The sequence below is a fragment of the Eptatretus burgeri genome, chromosome 13 (assembly GCF_056783735.1).
Source record: "Eptatretus burgeri isolate ZD-2024b chromosome 13, Ebu_testis_v1, whole genome shotgun sequence".
Classification (NCBI taxonomy): Eukaryota; Metazoa; Chordata; class Myxini; order Myxiniformes; family Myxinidae; genus Eptatretus; species Eptatretus burgeri.
This window is the reverse complement of record NC_140973.1, coordinates 63,461,329-63,486,572: the sequence shown is the minus strand read 5'-3', so window position 1 is coordinate 63,486,572 and position 25,244 is coordinate 63,461,329. Positions and strand designations below refer to the sequence as shown.

Below are 25,244 nucleotides of genomic sequence, written 5' to 3'. Positions count from 1 at the left end.
GTGATAAACTGGGGACATCTTCATGGTGATAAACTGGAGACATCTTCATGGTGATAAACTGGAGACATCTTCATAATGATAAACTGGAGACATCCTCAAAGTGTTAAACTGGGGACATCTCCATAGTGATAAACTGGAGACATCCTCAAAGTGATAAACGAAAGATATCTTCATCGTGATAAACTGGAGACATCTTCAAAGTGATAAACTGGGGACATCTCCATAGTGATAAGCTGGAGACATCCTCAAAACGATAAACTGGAGACATCCTCAAAATGATAAACTGGAGACATCTTCATGGTGATAAACTGGACACATCTTCATAGTTATCCGAATTATCCGACACTGGATACCATTGACCAGAGTCGCAGGGCCAGGCTGAATGGCACAGCTGAGCTGTTCAGGGAGCTGAGGCGTAAAACTGTACGTGCACTGAGGGTGGACAAGGAGGCCTATGTGCGAGGAATCTGTGAGGGGGTAGAGCATCACCTGTGGACAGGTGATTCTCGTCCCGCTTACAGGGGAATTCGCGCATTACGTTCATCCAAGCCCATCCCTCGGAGCACTGCAGTTCGAGCAGAGAGTGGTAGGCTCTTGACAGAGGAGTCTGAAGTGAAGGCCCGCTGGGCCGGTTACTTTGAGCGGTTGTACCAGGCTGATCCCCCAGCTGTCGAGTTGGACGTCAAGGGTGTTACAATCCCTGTTGCTGACCCTCGAATCAACTGTGGTCCACCATCGCTTGTGGAAACACGGGCTGCGGTGAACCAGTTGAAACGGGGCAAAGCTCCAGGGATCTGTGGCATCCATGCCGAACTTCTCAAGGCTGGTGGAAATGCTGCACTCGTGTCGTTGCATGCAGTTTTGTGCTCTGCCTGGAACACAGGCATCATCCCAACTGACTGGAAGAGGGGCCTTGTTGTCCCTCTCTGGAAAGGGAAGGGTGATCGCCAAGACTGCAACAACTACCGAGGGGTGACGCTGCTCTCAGTGCCGGGCAAGGTCTTTGCTCGGATAATTCTTGATAGGGTTCGCCACCATCTGCTTGAGCACCAGCGTCCAGAGCAGTCAGGCTTTACACCAAAGAGGTCAACGATTGACCATATCCTTGCACTTCGTGTCCTCACCGAACGCAGACGAGAGTTTCGGCAGGTGCTGCTTGCAGCCTATGTTGATCTCTGTAAAGCGTTCGATTCAGTGAATCGGGATGTCCTCTGGAGGATTCTTGGTCTTCGTGGGGTGCCACCAAAACTGATCGATCTGATGTCTGAACTCTACTCTGGTACTGAGAGTGCTGTGAAGTGTGGTGGTACCGCCTCTGACTTATTTCCAGTTGTTACTGGAGTTCGTCAGGGATGTGTACTTGCCCCCACACTTTTCAGCACTTGTATGGACTGGATTTTTGGGACGATGTCGGAGAGATCAAGTTGCGGTGCATCGTTTGGCAATGTCAAGATCTCGGACCTTGATTTTGCAGATGATGCAGTCATCCTTGCGGAGACTTTAGACATCCTCTTGGGGGCCCTCGAGGTGCTGAATGAGGAGTCTGAGCCGTTGGGATTACGGATTTCTTGGGTCAAAACAAAGATCCAGGCTTTCGGTGACATCTTGGATGCTGCTGTCCTGTCTGTGTCTGTTTGTGGTGAGGATGTTGAGGTCGTGGATAGATTCACTTACCTTGGCAGTGATATTCATGTCTCCGCAGGTTGTGAGCCGGAGGTCAATAGACGTCTGGGTCGGGCCTGGGGAGTCATGGATTCACTGGATCATGGGGTGTGGCGCTGCCGGTACCTGTGCGGGAGGACGAAAGTCCGAGTCTTCAGGTCCTTGGTACTTCCAGTCTTGCTCTATGGGTGCGAGACTTGGACTTTGACCAAGGATCTGAGACGGAGACTTAATTCCTTTGGTACCAGATCTCTTCGGAGAATCCTTGGCTATCGCTGGTCGGATTTTGTGTCCAACGAGCGGTTGCTGAGAGAGACTCGGATGAGATTTGTTACCTGCATAGTCCGTGAGCGTCAGCTGCGGCTGTATGGACATGTGGCTCGTTTTCCTGACGCTGATCCTGCTCACCAGATTTTCTCAGCGAGGGAGTCTCATGAGTGGAGGAGGCCAGTGGGCCGACCACGTGCCTCATGGTTGCAGCAGGTTGACCATCATCTCAAGGAGATGGGGATGGGCCTGGCATCTGCCTGGGGGATGGCCAGACGGAGGCCCCTGGAGTACCGGCGGAAAGTGGACGCAGCGACGCGCTGTTCTGGCACATGCTCCCATACCTGACCCTGATCTTCATAGTGATAAACTGGAGACATCCTCAAGGTGATAAACTGGAGACATACTCAAGGTGATAAACTGGGGACATCATCAAAGTGATAAACGAAAGATATCTTCATCGTGATAAACTGGAGACATCCTCAAAGTGATAAACTGGGGACATCTCTACAGTGATAAACTGGAGACATCCTCAAAGTGATAAACGAAAGATATCTTCATCGTGATAAACTGGAGACATCCTCAAAGTGATAAACTGGGGACATCTCTACAGTGATAAACTGGAGACATCCTCAAACTGATAAACGAAAGATATCTTCATCATGATAAACTGGAGACATCTTCAAAGTGATAAACTGGGGACATCTCCATAGTGATAAACTGGGGACATCCTCAAAATGATAAACTGGAGACATCTTCATGGTGATAAACTGGAGACATCTTCATGGTGATAAACTGGAGACATCTTCATGGTGATAAACTGGAGACATCTTCATGGTGATAAACTGGAGACATCTTCATAGTGATAAACTGGGGACATCCTCAAGGTGATAAACTGGAGACATCTTCATGGTGATAAACTGGAGACATCTTCATAGTGATAAACTGGAGACATCTTCATGGTGATAAACTGGAGACATCCTCAAAGTGATAAACTGGAGACATCTTCATGGTGATAAACTGGAGACATCCTCAAAGTGATAAACTGGAGACATATTCATAGTGATAAACTGCAGACAGCCGCAAAGTGATAAACTGGAGACATATTCATAGTGATAAACTGGAGACATCCTCAAGGTGATAAACTGGAGACATCTTCATGGTGATAAACTGGAGACATTCTCAAGGTGATAAACTGGAGACATCTTCATGGTAATAAACTGGAGACATTCTCAAGGTGATAAACTGGAGACATCTTCATGGTAATAAACTGGAGACATCCTCAAAGTGATAAACTATACTAACGATGTACCCATGCTATGCATGAGTGGGAGCCCAAAATCTTGAAAAAGTTTTGAGTCTTGTTTTGTTTTGAGAAATTTTATGAAAACTCCCACCCACTTGAGGACCGTGCAGGGACTCCAAAAGCTGCACAGAACATTTGGCGTGGCTGTCCCCAAAACTGTGGAAAATGCGAAAAATTGAGGCATCTCAAGGGTGGAAACTGAGAATCTCAACCATATTGTGAAATCGCCGAAGCCGTGAATGTGTTTACATGTGAAGAATGATCGGCAATATATGTGATGGAAACAAAATCTCAATTGCATTGAGATATTACCAAACGAGCAAATGTTTCCACATGCAGTACATGGCGAAACTGCTAATGGTGAACCCATGAATGTGTTTACAAGCGGAGAGATAGATAGAGATAGAGATAGAGATAGAGATAGAGATAGAGATAGAGATAGAGAGCAGCTTTTTTCGGGTGGAAACTCAAAATCATAATTGTCTTGAGAAATTTATGAAACCTCTCGACCCACCTTAGGAATGAGAAAAATTAGCTTTGTTCAGGTGACAACTCCAAATCTCAATTGTATTTAGATATTACAGAACCAGTAAATGTTTCATCATGCAGTAAATGGCGACGCTGCAAATGCTGAACCCGTGAATGTGTTTACATGTGGAGAAAGATCAGTTTTGTATGGGTGGAAACTCAAAATCACAACTGAATTGAGAAATTTATGAAACCCTCCCAACCACCTGAGTACACCCGCTGGAACCCCAAAAGCTTCCACAGAAAGTTTGGCAGGGCTACCCACAAAATTGAGGGAGTAGTTTGGGGATGGACAGACAGACAGAGTCCTGCTTTATAATACACTAGCTGAAGTACCTGGCATTGCCTGGGAAAATTAAATGCAATATGTATTGAAATATTTCCTGGATAACAAATTGAGGAATGATGACTTTATGGTTTTGTATGAATGAGCATATAAGACCCGTCGCTTCCCTGATGGGAACACTAATCTTTGCTGCAATGACTATTCGATGGGACAAGAACAAACACGGATTCCTGGGAGATCCTGCCCTCTGTAAGGGGATAACCAGCGTTGCAAGTTGGTGTTTGCAGTTTTCCAACGTGTGTCCGTTTACTCATTCACACAAACCTTCTCAGGGGTTCCCCAAATCCATCGTCATTGGATTCATTGAAATCCGTCAATCCATTCTCAAGTTATAACATGACAAACAAACAGACTGACAGACAGACACGGCTCGTTTGATAATATAGATTATCAATCTCGGGTGTTGCAGTCTCAGCTGACCTGAAGGCTGCTTGTCTTGCACGTTGATCCTCAACCAGAGCCTGTTTGCTCTGTACTCTCAGCTGACCTGGAGGCTGCTTGTCTTGCCCATTGATCCTCAACCTGAGCCTGTGATTGCTCTGGAGCGTCAGCTGACCTGGAGGCTGCTTGTCTTGCTCGTTGATCCGCAACTTGACCTGTGATTGTTCTGTAGTCTCAGCTGACCTGGAGGCTGCTTGTCTTGCACATTGATCCTCAACCCGAGCCTGTGTCTGCTCTGTCATCTCAACTGACCTGAAGGCCACTTGTCTTTCACGTTGATCCTCAAGCCGAGCCTGTGTCTGCTCTTGAGTGTCAAGTGACTTGTAGACTGCCATTCTCTTTGCATACGATTTGTTTCTGCCCATCAGGGGTCTTTTTGGGGGCATGTGGCAGTATTTATCATGCAAGTAAGGTTGGTTAAGATATTTCTTAACAGAAGTGTTCCCTTGGGAGTTCCAGAGGTGTTCTGGCTGCCATCTTACCATACCGATCTTTGTGATGTCGTAGATTAAAGTTTAAAAAAAGCAACAGACCTATCATACATTGACAGGGAGGATTAGAGGTCGGGGAGAAACACATCAAGGGAAGACAGTTTCTGTTGTTAGTTTGCAGACATAATATGCTTGCATACTATTGCTCTCTTGGTATATACCGTATATCGATCCGATGTACCATACTCAGTGCTGCAGAGCGTTGGTTCTGCCGAAGCAGTTTCTGGGCCAGGGCGATGCTCAGCAGTTTGCCATCCCTCTGCCAGCAGTAGTTACAGCAGAAATTTGCAATTTGTTGACGGTACCAGCAATAGCTCGTCAACTCTTCACGAAAGACACTGAGATCTTTAACGTCCACCAACTAACGTCGGCAGATGGGACACAAGTTTCACGTCCATCTGAGGGATGGCACACACATTGATGAATCACCCTGCCTGTGAAACACCAGGATGACAGTTTATAGCCGGGTCAGGATTCAAATCCGGACTCGACAGTGTAGAGGCGTGTGCGTGTGCATGTGAGTGTTTATACCAGTGTGCTCGTGGGATACTTACCGAGCATTTATCGTGTCATAGCATACTTGATTACGCATTTTCACGAATTGCAGCACATTACTCACCACTCGGTAAATATTAACCAACCCGTAGTCGCTCCACATGGCTCGCATATAGAGACGTATATCATCATGCACCCCAATTTCATGACCTTCCAAATCCACCCCCAGGTTGTCCTCCTTTATACATGTACACCGACGATGCGTATGCTCACCGATGGTAGCAGTAGGTTACGTATGGTTGTTCCGATGTGAACCGCGCTGCTTGTCCCTCGTCCTGCTTTGCACTTTGTCCTCGCTCTGCTGCTGGACAAGTCCCGCAGTGCGCTAAAAGGACACCGTCCGAACGATCCCCCGACAGTGCGAGGTGGCCCTGGCTCGGGATCAGGGTAAGATCCTTCATTTTTATCCACACATTGCAGGGTATCCATTGCTTCCAGTGGAAACAATGCGGTCTCTAGCGCGCCATCTGTGATATTGAAATCGCTATGTCCATTGCGTGTGACCGAGGGACGTACAGGCGACTTCTTGGAAGTTTATTGTGGAGTTGTCAATATGTCATGTATGATGTATTCACCGCCATGTCTCATTCCTCGGGCACCCGACACCTCGTGAGGATTCTCAGGGTCGTAGCTCCCCAGGACCCTCGGGGAGTTTTTCAGATGGTATCGCGACGTAATGTCCGATTTTCCAAAAGCAATTGCGAGTGCGTTGGATGGATGTGCGACGTGTGTACAGAATGTCCAATTTGGCTCACCTGGATTCCAGGACGCATATACATTACATCGATATAACTGGGCGGTGAAGACCTCGATCCGCACGATTCCACTCTTATAGGAACTCGAATCTTGCTCAGACTGCATGGATCGCCTCTCGAGATGCTTTCCCTCCTGATGTCGGAGGGATGGAGCAAACTTGCACTTACTCTTAGCTGGAAGTGTTGCGAGTGCCTGTGCACTCACGAATGGAACACACGACGACGGTTCCAGCAAATCTCGCTCGGGATCCTTGCGACCCTCTTCCATTCCCCTCCTCCACCCGTCCCCATTTTCTCACCTTTCCCCCATCTCCTCCCCTCTTCTCAACTTCCCTTACTACATCCCACCCACTCCCACTCCCTCCAATCCAGCTGTCTGATATTCGATGCAGGCGCAATTGCTTGTGCGTGTCACGCTCACACAGCGATGCATCTAGCTCCAAGCCTGCAGCACGCTTACTCAAAATACAATAGACAGTAAAGACATGTATGTCATTTTCACCTTTCTTTTCAATTACACACCGTGTGACATCACCAGAGATAGTGACGACACAGTCGTTTGAAAAGTCATAACAAGTGGAAGAGGCGGACTTGTGTTATTTCAATCTTTAGATTCCACAGCACCGACAAGGTGCATTGGCGATTGGCAGCTGGACATCGGCAACACCAGGATGGACAATGACTACGTGGACAATTTGCAGGAAAGACATGGACGTAAAAATACCTGAAGACGTGCATGAAACAGCCTTTCCAAACTTTGTCCATGATACCACTTGGAGACGCGACTGGTTTTGGTCTCAGCACATCCGTGAGTAACCAATCACCCAAAAGTGCCCGATTACGAAATGGGAAAAAGTTTTGCTCACAGTCATTGAAGTTGTTTCACAGATTTCTTTTCGGTTATTTTTAATACAGTGATCGAGGTCTTGGTACCTTGGAGGTCAAAGGGATAATGAAGAGAACTCCACCTGGATACCGTAGGACCACATGCTAGGGCAATACTGTTTCTGTCTTGATGTCCTCCTTGGCAAAACAAAAAGGTTGATACGAAAGATAACCAAAGCACAAACTTCCATCTCAGGAACCACCAAAGGTCAATGGTATGGTGGAACCCCCAAAAAAATGAAAGGAAGAAAAACAGGGAAATTATGATGCGAGCGGGGATAGATTGAGGACATTTTACAGATCATGGGGGAAAAGGGGCACAAAGACTTGGGGGTGTCAAAACGCAAGGGCACACAAGGAAACCCAGACACAAGAGGTCACTCAGCCCAACAAGCCCGTGTCATCTTCACATTCTCTCTAACCAAGGGACACAAGACGACACACAACTTACATGCAGCGCACTTCAATCACATCTGGCTAATACTGTACTCATCTATCTACCATTCCTGCCAATATCCCTGCACTAGTCTTTGCCCATTAATTCGAAGTACTAATCCATATCCAGTTTGAACCAATTAATTGTCCCTGCTGCTACCCACCCTCCCTGAAAGTCTATTCCATACATTAACTAGAATGGCACTCGGTAGAGGGCATACCTTCGCCAGGCTGAACAGTTGATGTGTTTTGTATCCCACTGATTGGCCGGATCTGGATCCAGACCTTCACCAAAATCAAATCGGCTTGTTCTTGTCACCTACCCAACTCATTCACCTAGTATCACCAAGACATTAGGGAGTAGAAGGGATTAGAGACTGTGTTTAAATTGATGTATGGGGTTGGATTTATTTTTCTTTACAATTGGCAGACATAGTTTAAAGCTTTCCTCCTTCGTCCTCTATCCGCCCTTACGGAGTCTGAAATGAAAGAAGGAATGAGTGCAAGGTTGATGAGATGAATGAGGCACGTGGTTAATTTATTTTTAGTAATTTGATGATGGAATGAATGGTAGAAGTTGGTGTATGTGTATGAAGAAGAGGAGGAGGTATATATACCCATGTTGGGTGAATTCCCCCTTTCATTGGCATTAGATAGAGGGGATTCAGATGTTTTGGAATGGGATGCCATTCCCGTGTTGGTACTGGTGGCAGCAAAGTTTTTTTTTAATGCAAAGGTGCAAAAGTCATTGACAAGCTGGGGGTGTGGCTCATTGGGTGTAGGATTTGTGGCAATGCCATCCAGATGCTGGGGGAGCACAGGGTGCCGAGTGGACCATAGAGCCCTGAGGGGAGGTAGTTTGTCAGAGTGGGCCAGAGTGTCTTGAAAAAGGACTCGTGGCACGACATGCCAGAGAGGGCAATAGTGGGGAGGCCAGAGAACCCCCCACAGGATTCGGCAGATTAAGAGGGTATCTTGGGGGAGGGGTGAGGGTGATCCCCAGTGGTGCAGGATGCCACACTTGAGTCAGGCAGGGAGCCTGCAAAGGGAGCCACACTGCCAAGCCAAGAAATTGTGCGATGGCATACAGTGAAAATTTGAGGGCCAGGCCCGATTTGAGAGAGCACTAACACATTGGGTGGTGGGTAAATTGGTTACCTCGAACCACTACAGAGGGGGGTTAAAGTTAAATGGAAGATATTGTCATATCCGGGGGGTTTACCCCTACCTGGACGGATAGCCGAGTGATTTCCTTTTGGAGGCGAACAGCCGAGATTCTCGGGAGATTATGGCACGTGTGGGATGGGAGGGTGGCAAATGCATGTAACAGACGGGAGCACAGCACAAGGGGGTTTATCTCGAACCCACAACAATTAGACATCACAAGCAACTTAAATAAATACGGCGGTTTAATGAAAATAAATCAAATACTTACAATGGTAATAATTAAAAGTGTAATAATAAAAATGGAATGTGCGGTCAACTAAATCTAATTTTGAGGCACCTTCACGCAGATTTTAATACAGACAAGGGGACAGAATAATAAAAGAAAAATCCCTCCTTTATCCCAGCACTTAGCTGTGTGCCCAGAGGTGAGTTTCGATCGCTTGAAGGTCACCAAACCGCTTTGTTACTGCGCGGGAAAATGCACCAAAAATGGCGCCCAACCACTCTCTGGGCGGGACCAGTGATAAAATGTACAGGAGGTAATTCGGGCGGTGATACTCAATGCCAAGGCTCATAAACCGCCGTGCAGCTTCTTTTGTCAATCGCGCTTGCTGACGCTGCTGCTCTCTGCAGAATGGCGCCATCTTTTTCAATGGCACAACACGAGGCTTTGAGGCTGGTCCCACACGATCCAGCCAACAGTCAATGGCCAGCGTTATGCTTGCTTCACCAAGCGAGCCGATTCGCCTCATCATGAATACAAGAATCGTGCAGTCTTCTTCACCATGCTGAGAGGAAGCCAGGCGTAATGCCCTTCTCTTCCACCCTCCGAGCCTGCCTCTCTCGCTTCTGTCCCGTCCCCCTTCGTCTCCCGCTCCGAACCTAACTTCCCTCCACTCTGACGTCACACTCATCAATCATCCACTCCCGGGGCGTGGTTTGCTAGTTGTCCTCCTGGAGGCAGGTTTTTTTGCCTGCTTGGACGTGCAGCTCGGTTGTTGTCGTTTTAAGAATGTAATCCCTTTTTATCACTGGTCTTGAAATGCAAAAACATAGGAAAAGGTCACAGGGGGCAATCACAGACTGGGAAGAATTATCCTTAAGCCTAACTTAATTTAACACAGCACCACCCCCCCTCCCCGTGTGGTGACATGCAACACTTAAGCTCAGTTTCCCGACTTAACTTACATCAAAATGGCTCCTACACGTCCATGGATCAATTCCCCATACATTCCGTTCTTTCCTTCAAAATTTTTCCATATACCCAATATATTTTTCCAATATGTTTTGTGAAATGTTAGGGTAGCATAGGGATGCTCTCCTTGTTACCATTGTTGATGTCTGCAGCCACTGGGTAATCAGAGTAGCGCAATTGGCTTTTGCGCAGACCCATTGCGTCCCAAATTGTTCGTGATGAGTTTAAGCCTGGTTTAATGGGGTAAGGGGGCCCCAGGAGGGACGGATTAGCTTAGAAGGGATTAGTGGGACAGGAGCTGGAAATTATATTAACGGGGCAACTCAGGATAGTTACATGTCGGCTGAAGCCAGCCACCCTACCTGCTGTCACTGCACGCTCATGCCGCCAACCACGACAAGACAAGTTGCCAGATCGTTCCACTTGGTGCCGGCTCATACCATCTGCCAGCTTCCTATCAGCTGTCCAGCTTACCTTTAGCCTTCCAGTCCAGCCATGCCTTTGTCTGTCAGCATGCCATTGCCAGCCATTTCATCTGCCAGTTTTGCCATGTCATCCGCAGTGCCACCTGCTGTCATTTTTGTGGGCGATAAGGGCTGGAGACCTTTGCTTCAAGGCCACATGGGCCGAAGACTCACCTTGCATTGAGTGGTCTTGTGAGCCTTTGTATATTATTGTTGTGAGTCTTCCAGGTCACGAGGAACTCCGGTAGAGGAGAGACCGTTTGGCCAATGGGGAGCACCGGGTGCTGAGAAGGCATTGTGGTCACCGAAGACACTTGTGCCGGGACCCAGGGCCTGGTAGTGTTGGGTGAGGAGTCTTACACCAGATAGGAGGGCCCAGTGACTTCATAGACTTCAAAAGACTCTGTAACGTATGTTGATTTCCGGTTGTGGTTGGTTGTGCTCCGTGATTGCAAATAAACGTCACTTCCGGTCTGGCCCAACATGGAGTCCTGAGTATCTTACATGGTGTCAGAAGTGGGATCTGCAAATATCTCCGTACATCCACGCCATCTGACGCTGGTATTCGAAACATATAAACTATGGCATCCATGAACTTTGAACACCCAACTATTGACTGGGATTCGACTTCGCTGTATCAGGAATTTGTTCGATTCGCATCTCGGAATAGTCAAGTGCAAACAACGAGCCAGGGAAGTTTTATACTGGCCCTCCATGAATGCGGACATTGAGCAAACTGTTCAGAACTGCTCCAAGTGTACAAGCTATCAAAACTGCTTGCCTGCTGAGCCCCTGAAATCGACTCCTACACCAGATCGACCTTGGAGTGAAATTGGGACAGACCTGTTCCAATTTGATGGTAAGACATACCTGATAACGGTTGACTATTATTCCAAATTCATCCAAGTGGACGAAGTGAAGGATTTACGATGCAGCACAACGCTTGAGCGACTGAAAGCACAGTTCAGTCGCCACGGTCTGCCAGAGACTCTATGGCATGATAATGGGATAATGTACAACTCACAACTTTTGAAAAAGTTCTGCAAAGATGACGGTATCTGTGTTAGAACATCTAGTCCCGGGTATCCACGTTCAAATGGAGAAGTTGAAAGGGCTGTACAAACCATCAAACGACTCTGGAGAAAATGTTCGGACAAGCAGCTGGCCTTGCTGGATTATCGCACAACGCCATTGGAAGGCATCCACCTTTCGCCTGCTCAACTACTGATGGGAAGACGTCCGAGGAATACCCTGCCCACTGCCCGTAGTCTTCTAGTACCTATGGCTTATGACCGTGTTGCTGTGAAAAGACACTTCGATCTGGAGAAAGCTAAACAGAGGTTCTACAATGATCGTCACACACACAAAGATCTTCCACCATTACATCCAATTGACGAAGTTAGAATGGAACCTTCTCCGGGTTCCAAACGGTGGATACCAGCTGTGATTGTGAAGCAGCACTCGGAGCCACGTTCGTATGTGGTTCGGTCCCGAGACATGGGTGATACTTATCGCCGTAATCGTCGACATTTACGTAAGAGCACCAGTGTAGCCAACGAGGGTGCTAACCTCTATCGGCCTTTCATTGAAGCTGATAATGCTACTTGTGAGGTCAGTGACGGCCCAAGCGGTTTGTCAAACCTTAAGCCTCCAGATACCGATGCTGCGCATTCTGTTGAGCTGCCTGAGCCAGACAGGGCAGTCACCCCGCCGAGGCCTACAGTCTCCCCTTGTGTAACTCGTACTAGAAGTGGTCGTATCAGTCATCGACCAGATAAACTTGATTTGTGATGAATTGTAACTTTGCCTTTACCAAGTTTGGATCTTTGTCAGCACTGAGTTGGTTACCGGTTGATTTGTAGTTGTATTTAAGAGTTGAATTGGTTTTGACTCGGTTGGCTAGTAAGTTATCAAGTATATATTCATCTTGCTGAATCGCTTTGCGTTCCACACTAACTTGTATAACTTTGGTCACTGCTTTTGCCACCCTGAAGGTGGAGATTTAACGTATTGTTACAGCTGTGGAAATTCGCAATACACCATAAAGGGTCCTTAGATCAGTTATGACGATAAGTATGTGTGTAGTTAGATTTCCCCACCGTTGTTTTGAGGGAATTTCCATGTTCACCGGGCTGCGATCCTTTGGGATAGCCCTTTTTCTTTTCTCTATCATTATTTTGTACCAACCATCCCCCAACAATCAAATCGCCACCACAAACATCATTCCCAAGCAACGACAACTCAAACACCACCACCTTCGCCTCTTTCCCTCCACAACTCCACCCCACAAACATCGCTTCACCGCCATTCTCAAACGACGCCCGCCAACAACCAAACTCCCACCACCTCCGCCTTTCTACCACATGTCGTGCCATGGGCTGTGAATGCGTTCCTTTCGCCTCAAAAAGCGGATCAGGAATGCTTCACGCCCCCTTTTCATCCATCCAATGGCTGAGCATCGGGTGGCAAAGCCCCGCCTCCGAACCTGCTGTGATCCAGAAATTTACATAAACGCCCCTCCCCCGGGCTATATAAGTGCGAGCCCAATGCAGCTCGCGGTGCAGTACGTCGGCAGAAAAGTCAAGAACCAAGTGAGAGCAGTCAAGTGGGAGCGGCGGAGTGTCGGCAGAAAAGTCAAGTCTGGAGGGTCTGGAGAGCGCAGAAGAGTGGGAGCAGTGAAGTGGCAGCAGCAGTGTCGGCGGTGCAGTCGAGTCAGGAGACGGAGATCGAAGCCGACGGGAAAGGCAGACGGGGAGCGCCGGAGAGCGCTCGCCGACCGCGCCAGGGGCACGAAGCCAGGCACAGCTACGCTGACATTGCGGCTTGCCCGCCCTCGTGCCACGAGGCAGCGGGTAGAACCCTTCAGTCTCGTGGACCTGGCCGCTCATCCAGGTTCCACGCGCATTAGGCCCACGGGCCCAGTCTGACTCCCTTGTCTATGAGGGGGTCTTTTCTTGTGTTTTCTTTGAATGCGTGTTGTGGTGCCGTGTCTTGTAAAGTAGAAACTGTTTAAGTGCATGTAAATAAACATTGCTTTATTCGGTTGTAACTCTTGCTTGTAAATTGCATTCTTACTGTATGGCTGTGAATACGTGCTTGCCTTGTCTGAGTGCGTAAAAAATGTGCTTGTTGAACTGTTCCCCGTTTCGTTGCGTCCTTTCCTTTGTTTGAAAGTTCCATCTTGCATCACGGAAGGAATTGGTAGAAGGGTGTAAGCACCGGGTAAATAATCACGTCCGTCGGGGCCGGCGATAACACCGCTCGGTTATCACTGAAGCATGGAACGGACCGCTTAAGCGGTTTGTGTCCTAAGCCAGCCAGCAGCGAGGTACGATCGCCCGGTTAACTACCCGCGCAGGTACTTAGGTAGGTCGAGTTTGGCGAACAACCCTATCCTGCGCGGGTGGCCGATTGGCACGATTGTGGTGTGGTCGAAAGACCCACCCGTGACTAGCTCCTGGCGGTAGTTCCACGGAGGGTCACGACTGAATTGTCCGCTCCGGTGGGCGGCGCGGTCGCGATTTGAGTTACGTGACCGATCGCACGCCGGGAGGACCGAAATTCGTAACAGTATGTTGATTTCCGGTTGTGGTTGGTTGTGCTCCGTGATTGCGAATAAACGTCACTTCCGGTCTGGCCCAACATGGAGTCCTGAGTATCTTACAGACTCCTTGGAGAAAGAAGAAGAAGAGGCCCTCCTGTTACATCCACTCCTTTTCCCAACCACTTGTTATTATTGTTTAAATTGCATCTGGATTTAGTGTTGTTAAGTACATGCATAGCAGATGAGTGAGTAGCTTTAGTGGAGCAACGTATTAGTTACGGAAATGAACACCATTGTTCTGGAATTTCTGTTGTACATAGAGGATTTTAGACTGGGATGGGGAGTTGTACTGTATGATAAATGGAGTCATTCCCAGTAGTGCCCCCATCTTCTGAGAGCACACTCGGAGAGTCTAAAGGAGGAAGGTGTGGGTAGTGTTGTGGAAATGACTCCCAAGGGTTAATAAGTGCTTAATATAGCGTATTTATTGCATTATTAAGTGTTTAAGATCCATGTATAAGTAATTAAATGTGACATCAGATATGCATCACTATCTTGTATAGTTGGAGAAGTCAAACCCACCTTATTGTGTATGTCTAAAAATCATCATCCCTGCTAGGTGATATTTAATGTTCTTATCCCTTTTTATCTGTCATAAATCTCTTTTTAGATTCTGATAGGTGTCAAGGTGCTATCTTGGTGGTAAAATGTCGTCCTTGCCTCACACTCTTGTTGACCGTGGTGCCACCCTGCATCAGGTCAGGGAGGGAAAGGAGTTCGCCCCGCCATCCGGTCAGGACAAGAACCAATGGCAGTCGGGTGGAGGAGGGGCCAACCGCGTCACCCACACAGGCAGAGGCGGAATGGAGGAGATGCCCAATAACCATCTAGTGGAAGGCGGAACCTCAAACCTACAAAGCATCCGGCCAATCCACACCCTCACCTAGCAAGCCGCACCTCTCCTCCACCCCACGAGCCTCACCCTGTGTTCTGCCTGCAGCAAGGACACTACTTGGTGGTGGTCGTATGGCAGCTTAGCTGCTGGGGTAGCTATCATTTCTTGAAGCGCGATTGTGTCGCTGATGCAGTGCCCCTCTTCCAGTACACACACTGGAACTGGTACTCATTTCGCTGACCTCGGAAGGATGACAGGCTGAGTCAACCTCCAGGTGTAATAATTCAGCGGCCGACGGGGCTTGAACTCAGGACCCCAAGCCGCCACCCCAACCATTAAGCCAACACCAGGCTCGACACTACTTGGTGATTTACATTGGTTCCTGCTGTGTTCTGCCAGGCACGGCCAGGGTATTTTCTTGTTCTGTGATTCCCTCTGTCTATCTCCCGTTGTATGAGTGAAGGCCTTTAAGATTAGGTAATTATGGCTCACGTTCGTCGTTTGATCCATCGGCACAAAGGATCGATAAGTGTAAGGGGTTGATTAAATAGCATTATTTGTGATTGCTTCTTCATTGTTACTACCACCCCCCACCACCTTTTTGCCATTCTTTGCAATACATTACTAAAGCGAAGTCGATCATATGCCATCATATTCCCCATTCTTCCTCCCTAAAGCAAAGTTGGAAGATGGCTAACCATTCCTCCAGGAAAGACCGAATATCAAATGTTACAGGTTCGTTTTCCGATTCATGTTCCAAGTCGTGTTAAAAATATAACATTTAATTGAAATTAATTTGTTCCTGAATCATAAACTCACGTTTGTAGACAGACAGACAGACAGACAGACAAAGTGAACCAATTGCTTAACCCCACTTTTCGCTTCGCATGTGCGGGGTAGCAACGCTCATGCTGAAAACAGCATCGTCATGAAATGTTAACTTTGTGTGTGTATGCAGCGTGGAGTTTACAACATGGATGTTACATAAATGTCTGCTGATGGACAAAATCAAAAATTCCATAATTTTCCTTGAGCTCTTGGATGAAATTTAGACAATGTGCTGAACAATTGAAGAGTGTCAGTCACAGATATCAATGCAGCTATGAATTAACTCCTGACTTTCGAGGTGGCAAATTATCTCGGGTAAACGTTTTGTAACATAAGCTCCAGCAGTTTATAAATGGGTGAAGGGTCAGCTTTGAACACATTCAAAAGGATGTTGTCCAGTGGGTATGCACAGGATGAATCCGAAAGGCCAGTCGCATTGCAAAAGTCATCAGAGGGCTGAAACCTTGTATCACTGAAGTATGCAGATGAACCCGAACCCGAATGCAGATGAATTTTTCCCCTGATATACTTTTCCCCTGTACTGATATATTTGAAGAATTCCTTGCTATTATGTTTAATATTCTTAGCCATGTCCTTCTCATACTCTCTTTTGGCTGACTGAGTTATTTTCTTAACTTGCCTCTGTTTACACCGGTCGTGATATAAATCTAACTCCAGTCCTGTTATTTTAAACCTAACAAATGCCTTCTGCTTCTCCTTAATAGCGTTCCTTATCTCACTGCTCAACCACCCTGGTCTCTTACTGCTTCTAGTTTTACATCTTATTGGAATGTACTTACTCTGCACTCTAAACATTTGGTCCTTGAAGGTTTCCCATTTTTCTGATGCTGATTTTCCTGTTGTTAGTTTCTCCCAATCTACATCACCCAACTCTCTCCTCATGCCCCCAAGGTTTGCCTTCCTAAAATCTAAAAGGCTTACCCTACTATCCTGAACCCTAACCCTTAACAGAATCGATGCACACACAATGTTATGGTCACTTGCTTCAAAATGCTCCCCGACCTGGTACCAAAGGAGTTAAGTCTCCATCTCAGATCCTTGGTCAGAGTCCAAGTCTCGCATCCATAGAGCAAGACTGGAAGTACCAAGGACCTGAAGACTCGGACTTTTGTCCTCCCGCACAGGTACCGGCAGCGACACACCCCATAACTCCCAAGGCCCGACCCAGACGTCTATTAACCTCTGACTCGCAGCCAGCAGAGACATGAATATCACTGCCAAGGTAAGTGAATCTCTCCATGACCTCAACATCCTCACCACAAACAGACACAGACAGGACAGCAGCATCCAAGATGTCACCGAAAGCCTGGATCTTAGTTTTGACCCAAGAAACCCATAATCCCAGTGGCTCCGACTCCTCATTCAGCACCTCGAGGGCCCCTAAAAGGATATCTAAAGTCTCCGCAAAGATGACTGCATCATCTGCGAAATCAAGGTCCGACATCTTGACATTCCCAAACGATGCACCGCAGCTTGATCTCTCCGACATCCTCCCTAGAATTCAGTCCATACAAGTGCTGAAAAGTGTGGGGGCCAGTACACACCCCTGACGAACTCCAGTAACAACTGGAAATAAGTCAGAGATGGTACCACCACATTTCACAGCACTCTCAGTACCGTAGTAGAGTTCAGACATCAGATCGATCAGTTTTGGTGGCACCCCACGAACACCAAGAATCCTCCAGAGGGCATCCCGATTCACTGAATCAAACGCTTTACAGAGATCAACATAGGCTGCAAGCAGCCCCTGCCGAAACTCTCGGTCAATCGGTGAGGATCCGAAAAGCAAGGATACGGTCAATCGTTGACCTCTTTAGTGTAAAACCTGACTGCTCTGGACACTGGTGCTCAAGCAGATGGTGGCGAACCCTATCGAGAATTATCCGAGCAAATACCTTGCCCGGCACTGAGAGCAGCGTCACCCCTCGGTAGTTGTTGCATTCTTGGCGATCACCCTTCCCTTTCCAGAGAGGGACAACAAGGCCCCTCTTCCAGTCAGTTGGGATGATGCCTGTGTTCCAGGCAGAGCACAAAACTGCATGCAACGACACGAGTGCAGCATTTCCACCAGCCTTGAGAAGTTCAGCATTGATGCCACAGATCCCTGAAGCTTTACCCTGTTTCAACCAGTTCACCGCAGCCCGTGTTTCCACAAGCGAAGGTGGACCACAGTTGATTGGAGGGTCAGCAACAGGGATTGTAACACCCTTGACTTCCAACTCGACAGCTGGGGGATCAGCCTGGTACAACCGCTCAACATAACCGGCCCAGCGGGCCTTCACTTCAGACTCCTCTGTCAAGAGCCTACCACTCTCTGCTCTAACTGCAGTACTCCGAGGGATGGGCTTGGCTGAACGCAATGCGCGAATTCCCGTGTAAGCGGGATGAGAATCACCTGTCCACAGGTGATGCTCTACCCCCTCACAGATTCCTCGCACATAGGCCTACTTGTCCACCCTCAGTGCACGTACAGTTTTACACCTCAGCTCCCTGAACAGCTCAGCTCTGCCACTCAGCCTGGCCCTGCGACTCTGGTCAATGGTTTCCAGTGTCCCTTGAGAGAAAATTCGTCTTTGCCCTGCGGTGAGTTCCAAGACATCCACCGGCAACATCAAGGACGGTGGTCTTGAAGGCACTCCACAACTCTTCAGGACCCCCAAAGCACCCAGACCCCCCAAATGTCCACTCAGCCTGTTCGCAAACTCCTCAGCTGCCCTCTCATCCTTGCGCTTGACAACATCCAGCCTCGGCTGGGATGGTATCATTCTCCAATTTAAGGTGCAGCTTTAGAAATGCTACAACAAGCCGGTGGTCAGTATTGATGAACTGAGCACTCCGGTAGACTCTGCAGTTCTGGATCATCCTCCAGCGACCATCAACGAGGACATGGTCAATCTCCTTAGCCACACCACCAGCGTTGGAATACCAAGTCCAGCGATGAGTTTGTGAGCGCTGAAACCATGAACCAGCCACCCTAAGTCCATGACTTCCTGCAAAGTCAAGGAACTTAGTGCTATTCTGGTTCATAGTTCCTGACCATGGGGACCAACACATGTCTCATAACCATCCCTATCAGTTCCAGTCGATGCATTGAAATCCCCCAAGACTAGAAGTGTATCTCGTCTGGGGCATTGATCAACCACACTCGAGCGTGGCGTAGAATGCATCCTTCATGGTGAGATCACTCTCCTCAGTCGGAGCATAAACAGAGACCAGGGAAATGACACTGAAGGAGTGACGAATCCTTAGTCTCATAATACGCTCGTTGACCGGTGTTACCTCAATTATCATTGGGGTCAGCTTATTGGACACAGCAACAGCAACTCCTTGAGTATGGTAACAATCAGAGCGACCAGACCAATAGTAGGTGTAACCACCCACCATTATCTCACCGCAATCCGGTCTCTGAACCTCAGAGAGTGCTGCAATACCGATGTCCAAACGCTGGAGCTCAGATGATAACAGAGGAAGGTGATCATCCTCTCTTAGGGATAAGACATTCCAGGCACCCACTCGAAGGGACCGCCTCAAGTTAACCCAAGGAGACCACGTTCTGGTGGACAACACCTTAGCACCACTCTGACCCAGGAATGTTACCCCGCGGTTTCCCTCCTATCATCAAAGATTGGGGGTCCCGAAGGCTTTGCCCCAATCCCATCATCCGGTGCGCTGCCTTGCGAAGGGAAGCTGGTACTCCCACGGAGTGGGTTTTCAGATTTTTTTTTGCGTTTTTGTGTTTTTCGGAATGAAGGGTTTTACGGTGGCCGGAGTTCTGCAGGAGGACGTCCACAGACACAGTTAGGCACTAGATATGGATGGCCGTTGGCTCACAAGGAGCTCCTCCGCCCTTTGACAGGTTTTGTTTTTAATCCTGCTGGGTGTCCATATCCAAACACCCTCCTCCCCAAAAAACCTGGTGGGGGAGACGGTTTAGTCGCCGACAACCCGACCATGGAACAGGTTAGTACGGGTTTACATGGTACCTGTAGCAGGCCACAGATCTAACCTGACCTGACCAACTAAAAAGCAATCCTGGACTAAAACTAGGAAATCCTCATCTTCTCTGCCCTTTCCCTGTTCCTGGACCCAATCTATCCCTGGCAAGTTAAAATCTCCCATAATCAATGTACTCTTCCCTCACCACATGCCCTTTTGAATTCTTCATGAACTCCTTCCTTCAATTTCTTCACACCTGGAGGCTTATAAAAAGCATCCTACCAGTATCTTACTGTTTTTACAATCTCTAATCTCTACCCAAGCAGAATCCTCAACATTAATTCCCTCTTAATGTCACCCCTTTCTCTTGATGCAATGCAGTCCTTTTTTGTTCTTGCCGCATAGATTAGCCATCTTCCATCAGCAATCTTCCAAAGATTGGTATTCCATCAGTGAAGAGACGGTTATTAAACGCTCGTATTATTGAAATGAGCATTTCATACTTTCATTGTTTCTCTACTTTTCATACTAATTCTTCAAGATCTACAAACTTGCAAATGCCCCCCCCCCCAAAAAAAAACAACAACAACATAATGGTTAGGGTCCATAGATAAGCCTGGCAGCTCCTCCTTCTGACCCTATTTCTTCATCATATCAGTTCACGGGAAAGGAGGGGGCATCCTGTAATATTCCTGTCTGTACTTTTAGCTGAACATGCGCTGAGCAATACAGCGGTCTGGAATCTAAATTGAGACTAGACATTATTAACCTCCGCCATCGAAGATCGGAGGTTACTGTTTTCACCCCTTTGTTTGTTTGTTTGTTTGTTTGTGAACAGTATTACGGAAAAACTCCTTGACGGATTTCGACGAAACTTGGTGGGGGGGGGGGGTTAGCTATGGTCCAAGGATCATGGCATTAGATTTTGGACTTGGTCCCCCCCCCACCAAAAAAAAAATTTAGAGAAAAAAAATTATTATTTTTTTGCATTTCTACACGTTTTAAGTGATTTCTAACCCCCCCCCCCCAAAAAAAAAATTTGTTAGAGAAAAAAAAATTTTTGCAACTTTTTTTTCAACAAAATTTCGATTTCTTTTTTTGCATTTCCTCATGTTTTAAGTGATTTCCAACCCCCCCCCCCCCGAAAAAAATGTTGGAGAAAAGAACTACAACTCTGTCAGCACTGTTGACATCATATTTAATGAATAAGATATAAGGTTCACTTGAGTGACCCAGCAGTATTGGTGGCGGATGTTTTGCACTCTCCCGAGTGCTCCCCCTCTAGCTCAGCTTGTTTTTGAATGCAGTGGAGCTTTACAGCCTCAACTACATCTTTGGGGAGTTTATCCAGTCATTGACTACACGCTGGCTAAAAAAAATGTGTTTTCCTCATAACTATATGAAACTCGGACATCTATTACCGATGTTTCCAAAAAGCTCATTTAATTGATTCTTATTAAAGTAACTACTTGATGGATTGCGGTGAACACATCCCATGAGAAGTTTCTCCCTTCCGTGTAAAGTAACAGAACACCAACTCGCTGAAATGAGATTCAATGTCGATCTCAATCCTCCATCGTGTTGCTTTGATCCACATCCAAATTACTAAAAAAAAAAATATTGTATCTTGCAATTGAAAGAGAGGTTGTGGTGTGATTCTAGTTGAGTTAGCCTTTGGTTTAGCTTCTGTGATCATAATCAGATCGGGGTCCAGATGCTCAATCATAACTTACTACTTACTGGACTTGGTATTCCAACTTACTCAATCATAACTTACACGTACGTGCGTGGCAGCACGTGCAAACAAAAAAACCCAAAAACTTTCAAACCACGAGCCAGAAACAACAAACACACAGGCCGTTCCTTCGCTATCGCGTTCTCACGCCAACCACACTTCCACACACAGAGTTAATTAAAATCCAAATTAAAATCAAGTTTACCGACCTGTCTTTGCTTGCCATGACATTCGCTGCCAGGTAACCGGCACGGCCTGTGACGTCATCGTCGGCCGGCCGCGCACCGGCCAACGCAGACAGGCCTAAGCAACAACGCGTCATGTCATTGGTTGGTAAATAAATGGCCACAGCAACGTGTCACGTCATTGGTTGGTAAATAAATGGCCATAACTTGGGAAGCACTTGTCTGATTAATATCAAACCTTGAAGTGGCACATCCACAGATCCCCAGCAATATAGCTGGCAAGTTTCAATTAGATCGGACCAGTGGTTATCGAGAAACAGCGGTCTCACACACACACACACACACACACACACACACACACACACACACACACACACACACACACACACACACACACACACACACACACACACACACACACACACACACACACACACACACACACACACACACACTGCTGGAATTATTAAAATCCAAATTAAAATCAAGTTTACCTCCCTGTCTTTGCTTGCTATGACATTCGCTGCCAGGTAACCGGCACGGCCCGTGACGTCATCATCGGCCAGCCGTGCACCGGCCTACGCAGCAACGTGTCATGTCATTGGTTGGTAAGTAAATGGCCATAACTTGGAGAGCACTTGTCCGATTAATATCAAACCCTGAAAAGGCACATCCACAGGGCCCCAGCAATATACCTGGCAAGTTTCAATTAGATCGGACAAGTGGTTGTCGAGAAATAGCGGTCACTCACACTCACACTCACACACTCACACATTCATACACACACACACACACGCAAACACAAACACACACACACACACACACACACACACACACACACACACACACACACACACACACACACACACACACACACACACACTCTGCTGAAATTATAGATAGATGTGCAGTTAACTACTTTCTCTGCAGCTTGACACCATTTTCTGAGGGGGAGGGGGGGAAGTACCAAAACAACACAACAAAAAAAACATCTAAAGGTACCAAAAAAACAACCGTTTAAATTTTGTCTCCTACTTGCTTATTTTTGATCGTAGGTTATCGCGTGTTTAAAATTTACTTCCTGGTTCGGAGCACACCAGCTCACTCTGTTGTTACCGAAATTTATACACCTTCTAATATGAAAACGATCATAACTTGGGGCATTGTGTTTATCTATAAATGCGCATAAGAAATCGAGAAATTATTGGAATACACGAAGTCATCACTCTCCAGAAGTCCGTACGTTGTAACCTGTAATGAGGAATGTGGCTGAGGATCTCTTCCCCATCGGCCACGCCCACGCAGCAACGTGTCCTGTTATTGGTTTGGTAAATAAATGGCCATAACTTGGGAAGCACTTGTCTGATTAATATCAAACCTTGAAAAGGCACATCCACAGGTCCCCAGCAATATACCTGGCAAGTTTCAATTAGATCGTAGCAGTGGTTGTCGAGAAACAGTGGTCACAGACACACACACACACACACACACACACACACACACACACACACACACACACACACACACACACACACACACACACACACACACACACACACACACACACACACATTGCTGGAATTATAGATAGATAGCTCCATCACGTTATTGGGCAAGGAGGTCTGCATTTATGTAAGGAAGTCTTAATATTGGCTGCTCTTAGAGCACCCTTATTCTCGACATTTCCATCTGTCTGTCTGTCCGCGAAACTTTGGTCAAGCCTCGGGACTAAACCACTCAACCGATTCCAATGAAATTTGATAGGTAGGACCAATATTTCTGGGAATCGTGTGCTTTCGAATATGGGACCCCGGGCCCTAGTAACGGCATAGCAACGGCCCTTTAAAGTGGTCAAAAAATCGAAAAAAATCAAAAAATAAATCGAAAAATCGAAGCTTAGAGCTCTGTGCACAATCTATCGAGCTCCCTTCATGCCAATTTGCAGTCCTAACAAAAAATATTTGTAGGAGGAGATAGGTTTTGGGCGAGTACATGTCGAACATTTCAGAAACGGTTAATTGTGAATATCTCTAAGAGAAAGAGTCTGATTTTGATGAAACTTGGGTGAAATGTGTACAATGTGGCGAGCATGTACACAAAAATGAATGGTTGCTATACACACCTCCGTTGCTTAGCAACAGCTAAAATACTTTATCGTACATCGTACACTTATTGTGGACTGTACAAAAAAAATCAATACCTCCAAAACTGGACCTCCGAGGGACCTGTTTTTTTGTGCCCAAGGAGAATGTCTTACAGCATCATATAAAAAATAAAATCTTTAGCGAATTGATAAATGGAATTACCAGGGCTGCCATTTGTTAGAGTCTCTTTGGAAACATGCCTGAAATTTCACAAGGCGGGTTTCTGGGCGCAAACTAAGAGGGCTGTGATAATCGTATTTATTGTGCTAAATTGATTGATAGCATGTCCATGAATATCGGCGAGTCGCGTCGGCCAGCTTTCCATCTCGAGCGAGCAGCCATGTCGCCTTCTGGCTTGTTTTGTCTTTCTTTAATTCAGTCTTCAATACCATTTGTACTTTCATCTAGTCACTGTTTTTACGCTCGACGATCCGGACAGAATTTGCTCGAGTACCACGACAACGATGGCACTGTTTGCATGGAGACCGCCAAGGTGTTAAGCGGTGCCGATCACTCCGTTCCGTTGGAGTGCTTGCTTGAGCGCTTTGAAGCAAGCAAGCCGCTTGGCAAGCGATATCAAGCTGCTTACTAACAGAAACACACCCCCTGTTTAGTGTCAGGCGATGAACTTGCACCTTTGAGGGAAATAAGTTTTTGACTGCAAAAGCAACAGTTCGCTAAAGTCCCCCCGCGATGCATCATACTCTCACCACGCCATATTTGGAATAAAGGACCGCCCACACGACAACGTCATCGCAGGAAGACCCATATAAGGGCTGAGTCCGTTGTACAGTGAAGCGTTCGAACACGATTAATACCCATAAAAGAAAAATTGCTAATATATATATATGTATATATATATATATATACATATATATATATATATATATATATATATATATATACATATATATATATATATATATATATATATATATATATATATATATATATATATATATATATATATATATATATATATATATATATAAATATATATATATATGTATATATATGTATATATATATATATATATATATATATATATATATATATATATATATATATATATATATATATATATATATATATATATATATATATGTATATATATATATGTATATGTATATATATATATATATATATATATATATATATATATATATATATATATATATATATATATATATATATATATATATATATATATATATATATATATGTATATATATATATATATATATATATATATATATATGTATATATATATATATATATATATATATATATATATATATATATATATATATATATATATATATATATATATATATATATATATATATATATATATATATATATATATATATATATATATATATATATATATATATATATATATATATATATATATATATATATATATATATATATATATATATGTATATATATATATATA

The 25,244-nt window shown here is 45.9% G+C and overlaps 1 protein-coding gene across 3 annotated transcripts in view; it reads right to left on the bottom strand.

Annotated features, from left to right (window-relative positions):
* The window catches only part of GUCY1A2 (guanylate cyclase 1 soluble subunit alpha 2), a 118,659-nt gene extending 94,846 nt beyond the window's left edge, over positions 1 to 23,813 (bottom strand). For 2 of the 3 annotated variants that reach the window (XM_085852776.1, XM_085852778.1), the window contains exon 1: positions 5,810 to 6,618. In XM_085852776.1, coding sequence (XP_085708902.1) covers positions 5,810 to 6,025 — 216 coding nt within the window. In that variant the 5' untranslated portion in view covers positions 6,026 to 6,618. Of the gene's footprint in view, positions 1 to 5,809; positions 6,619 to 21,665 lie in introns of those variants that run through there. The other variant, XM_085852779.1, reaches the window with a different exon arrangement.
* Positions 23,814 to 25,244: the final 1,431 nt, after the last annotated feature.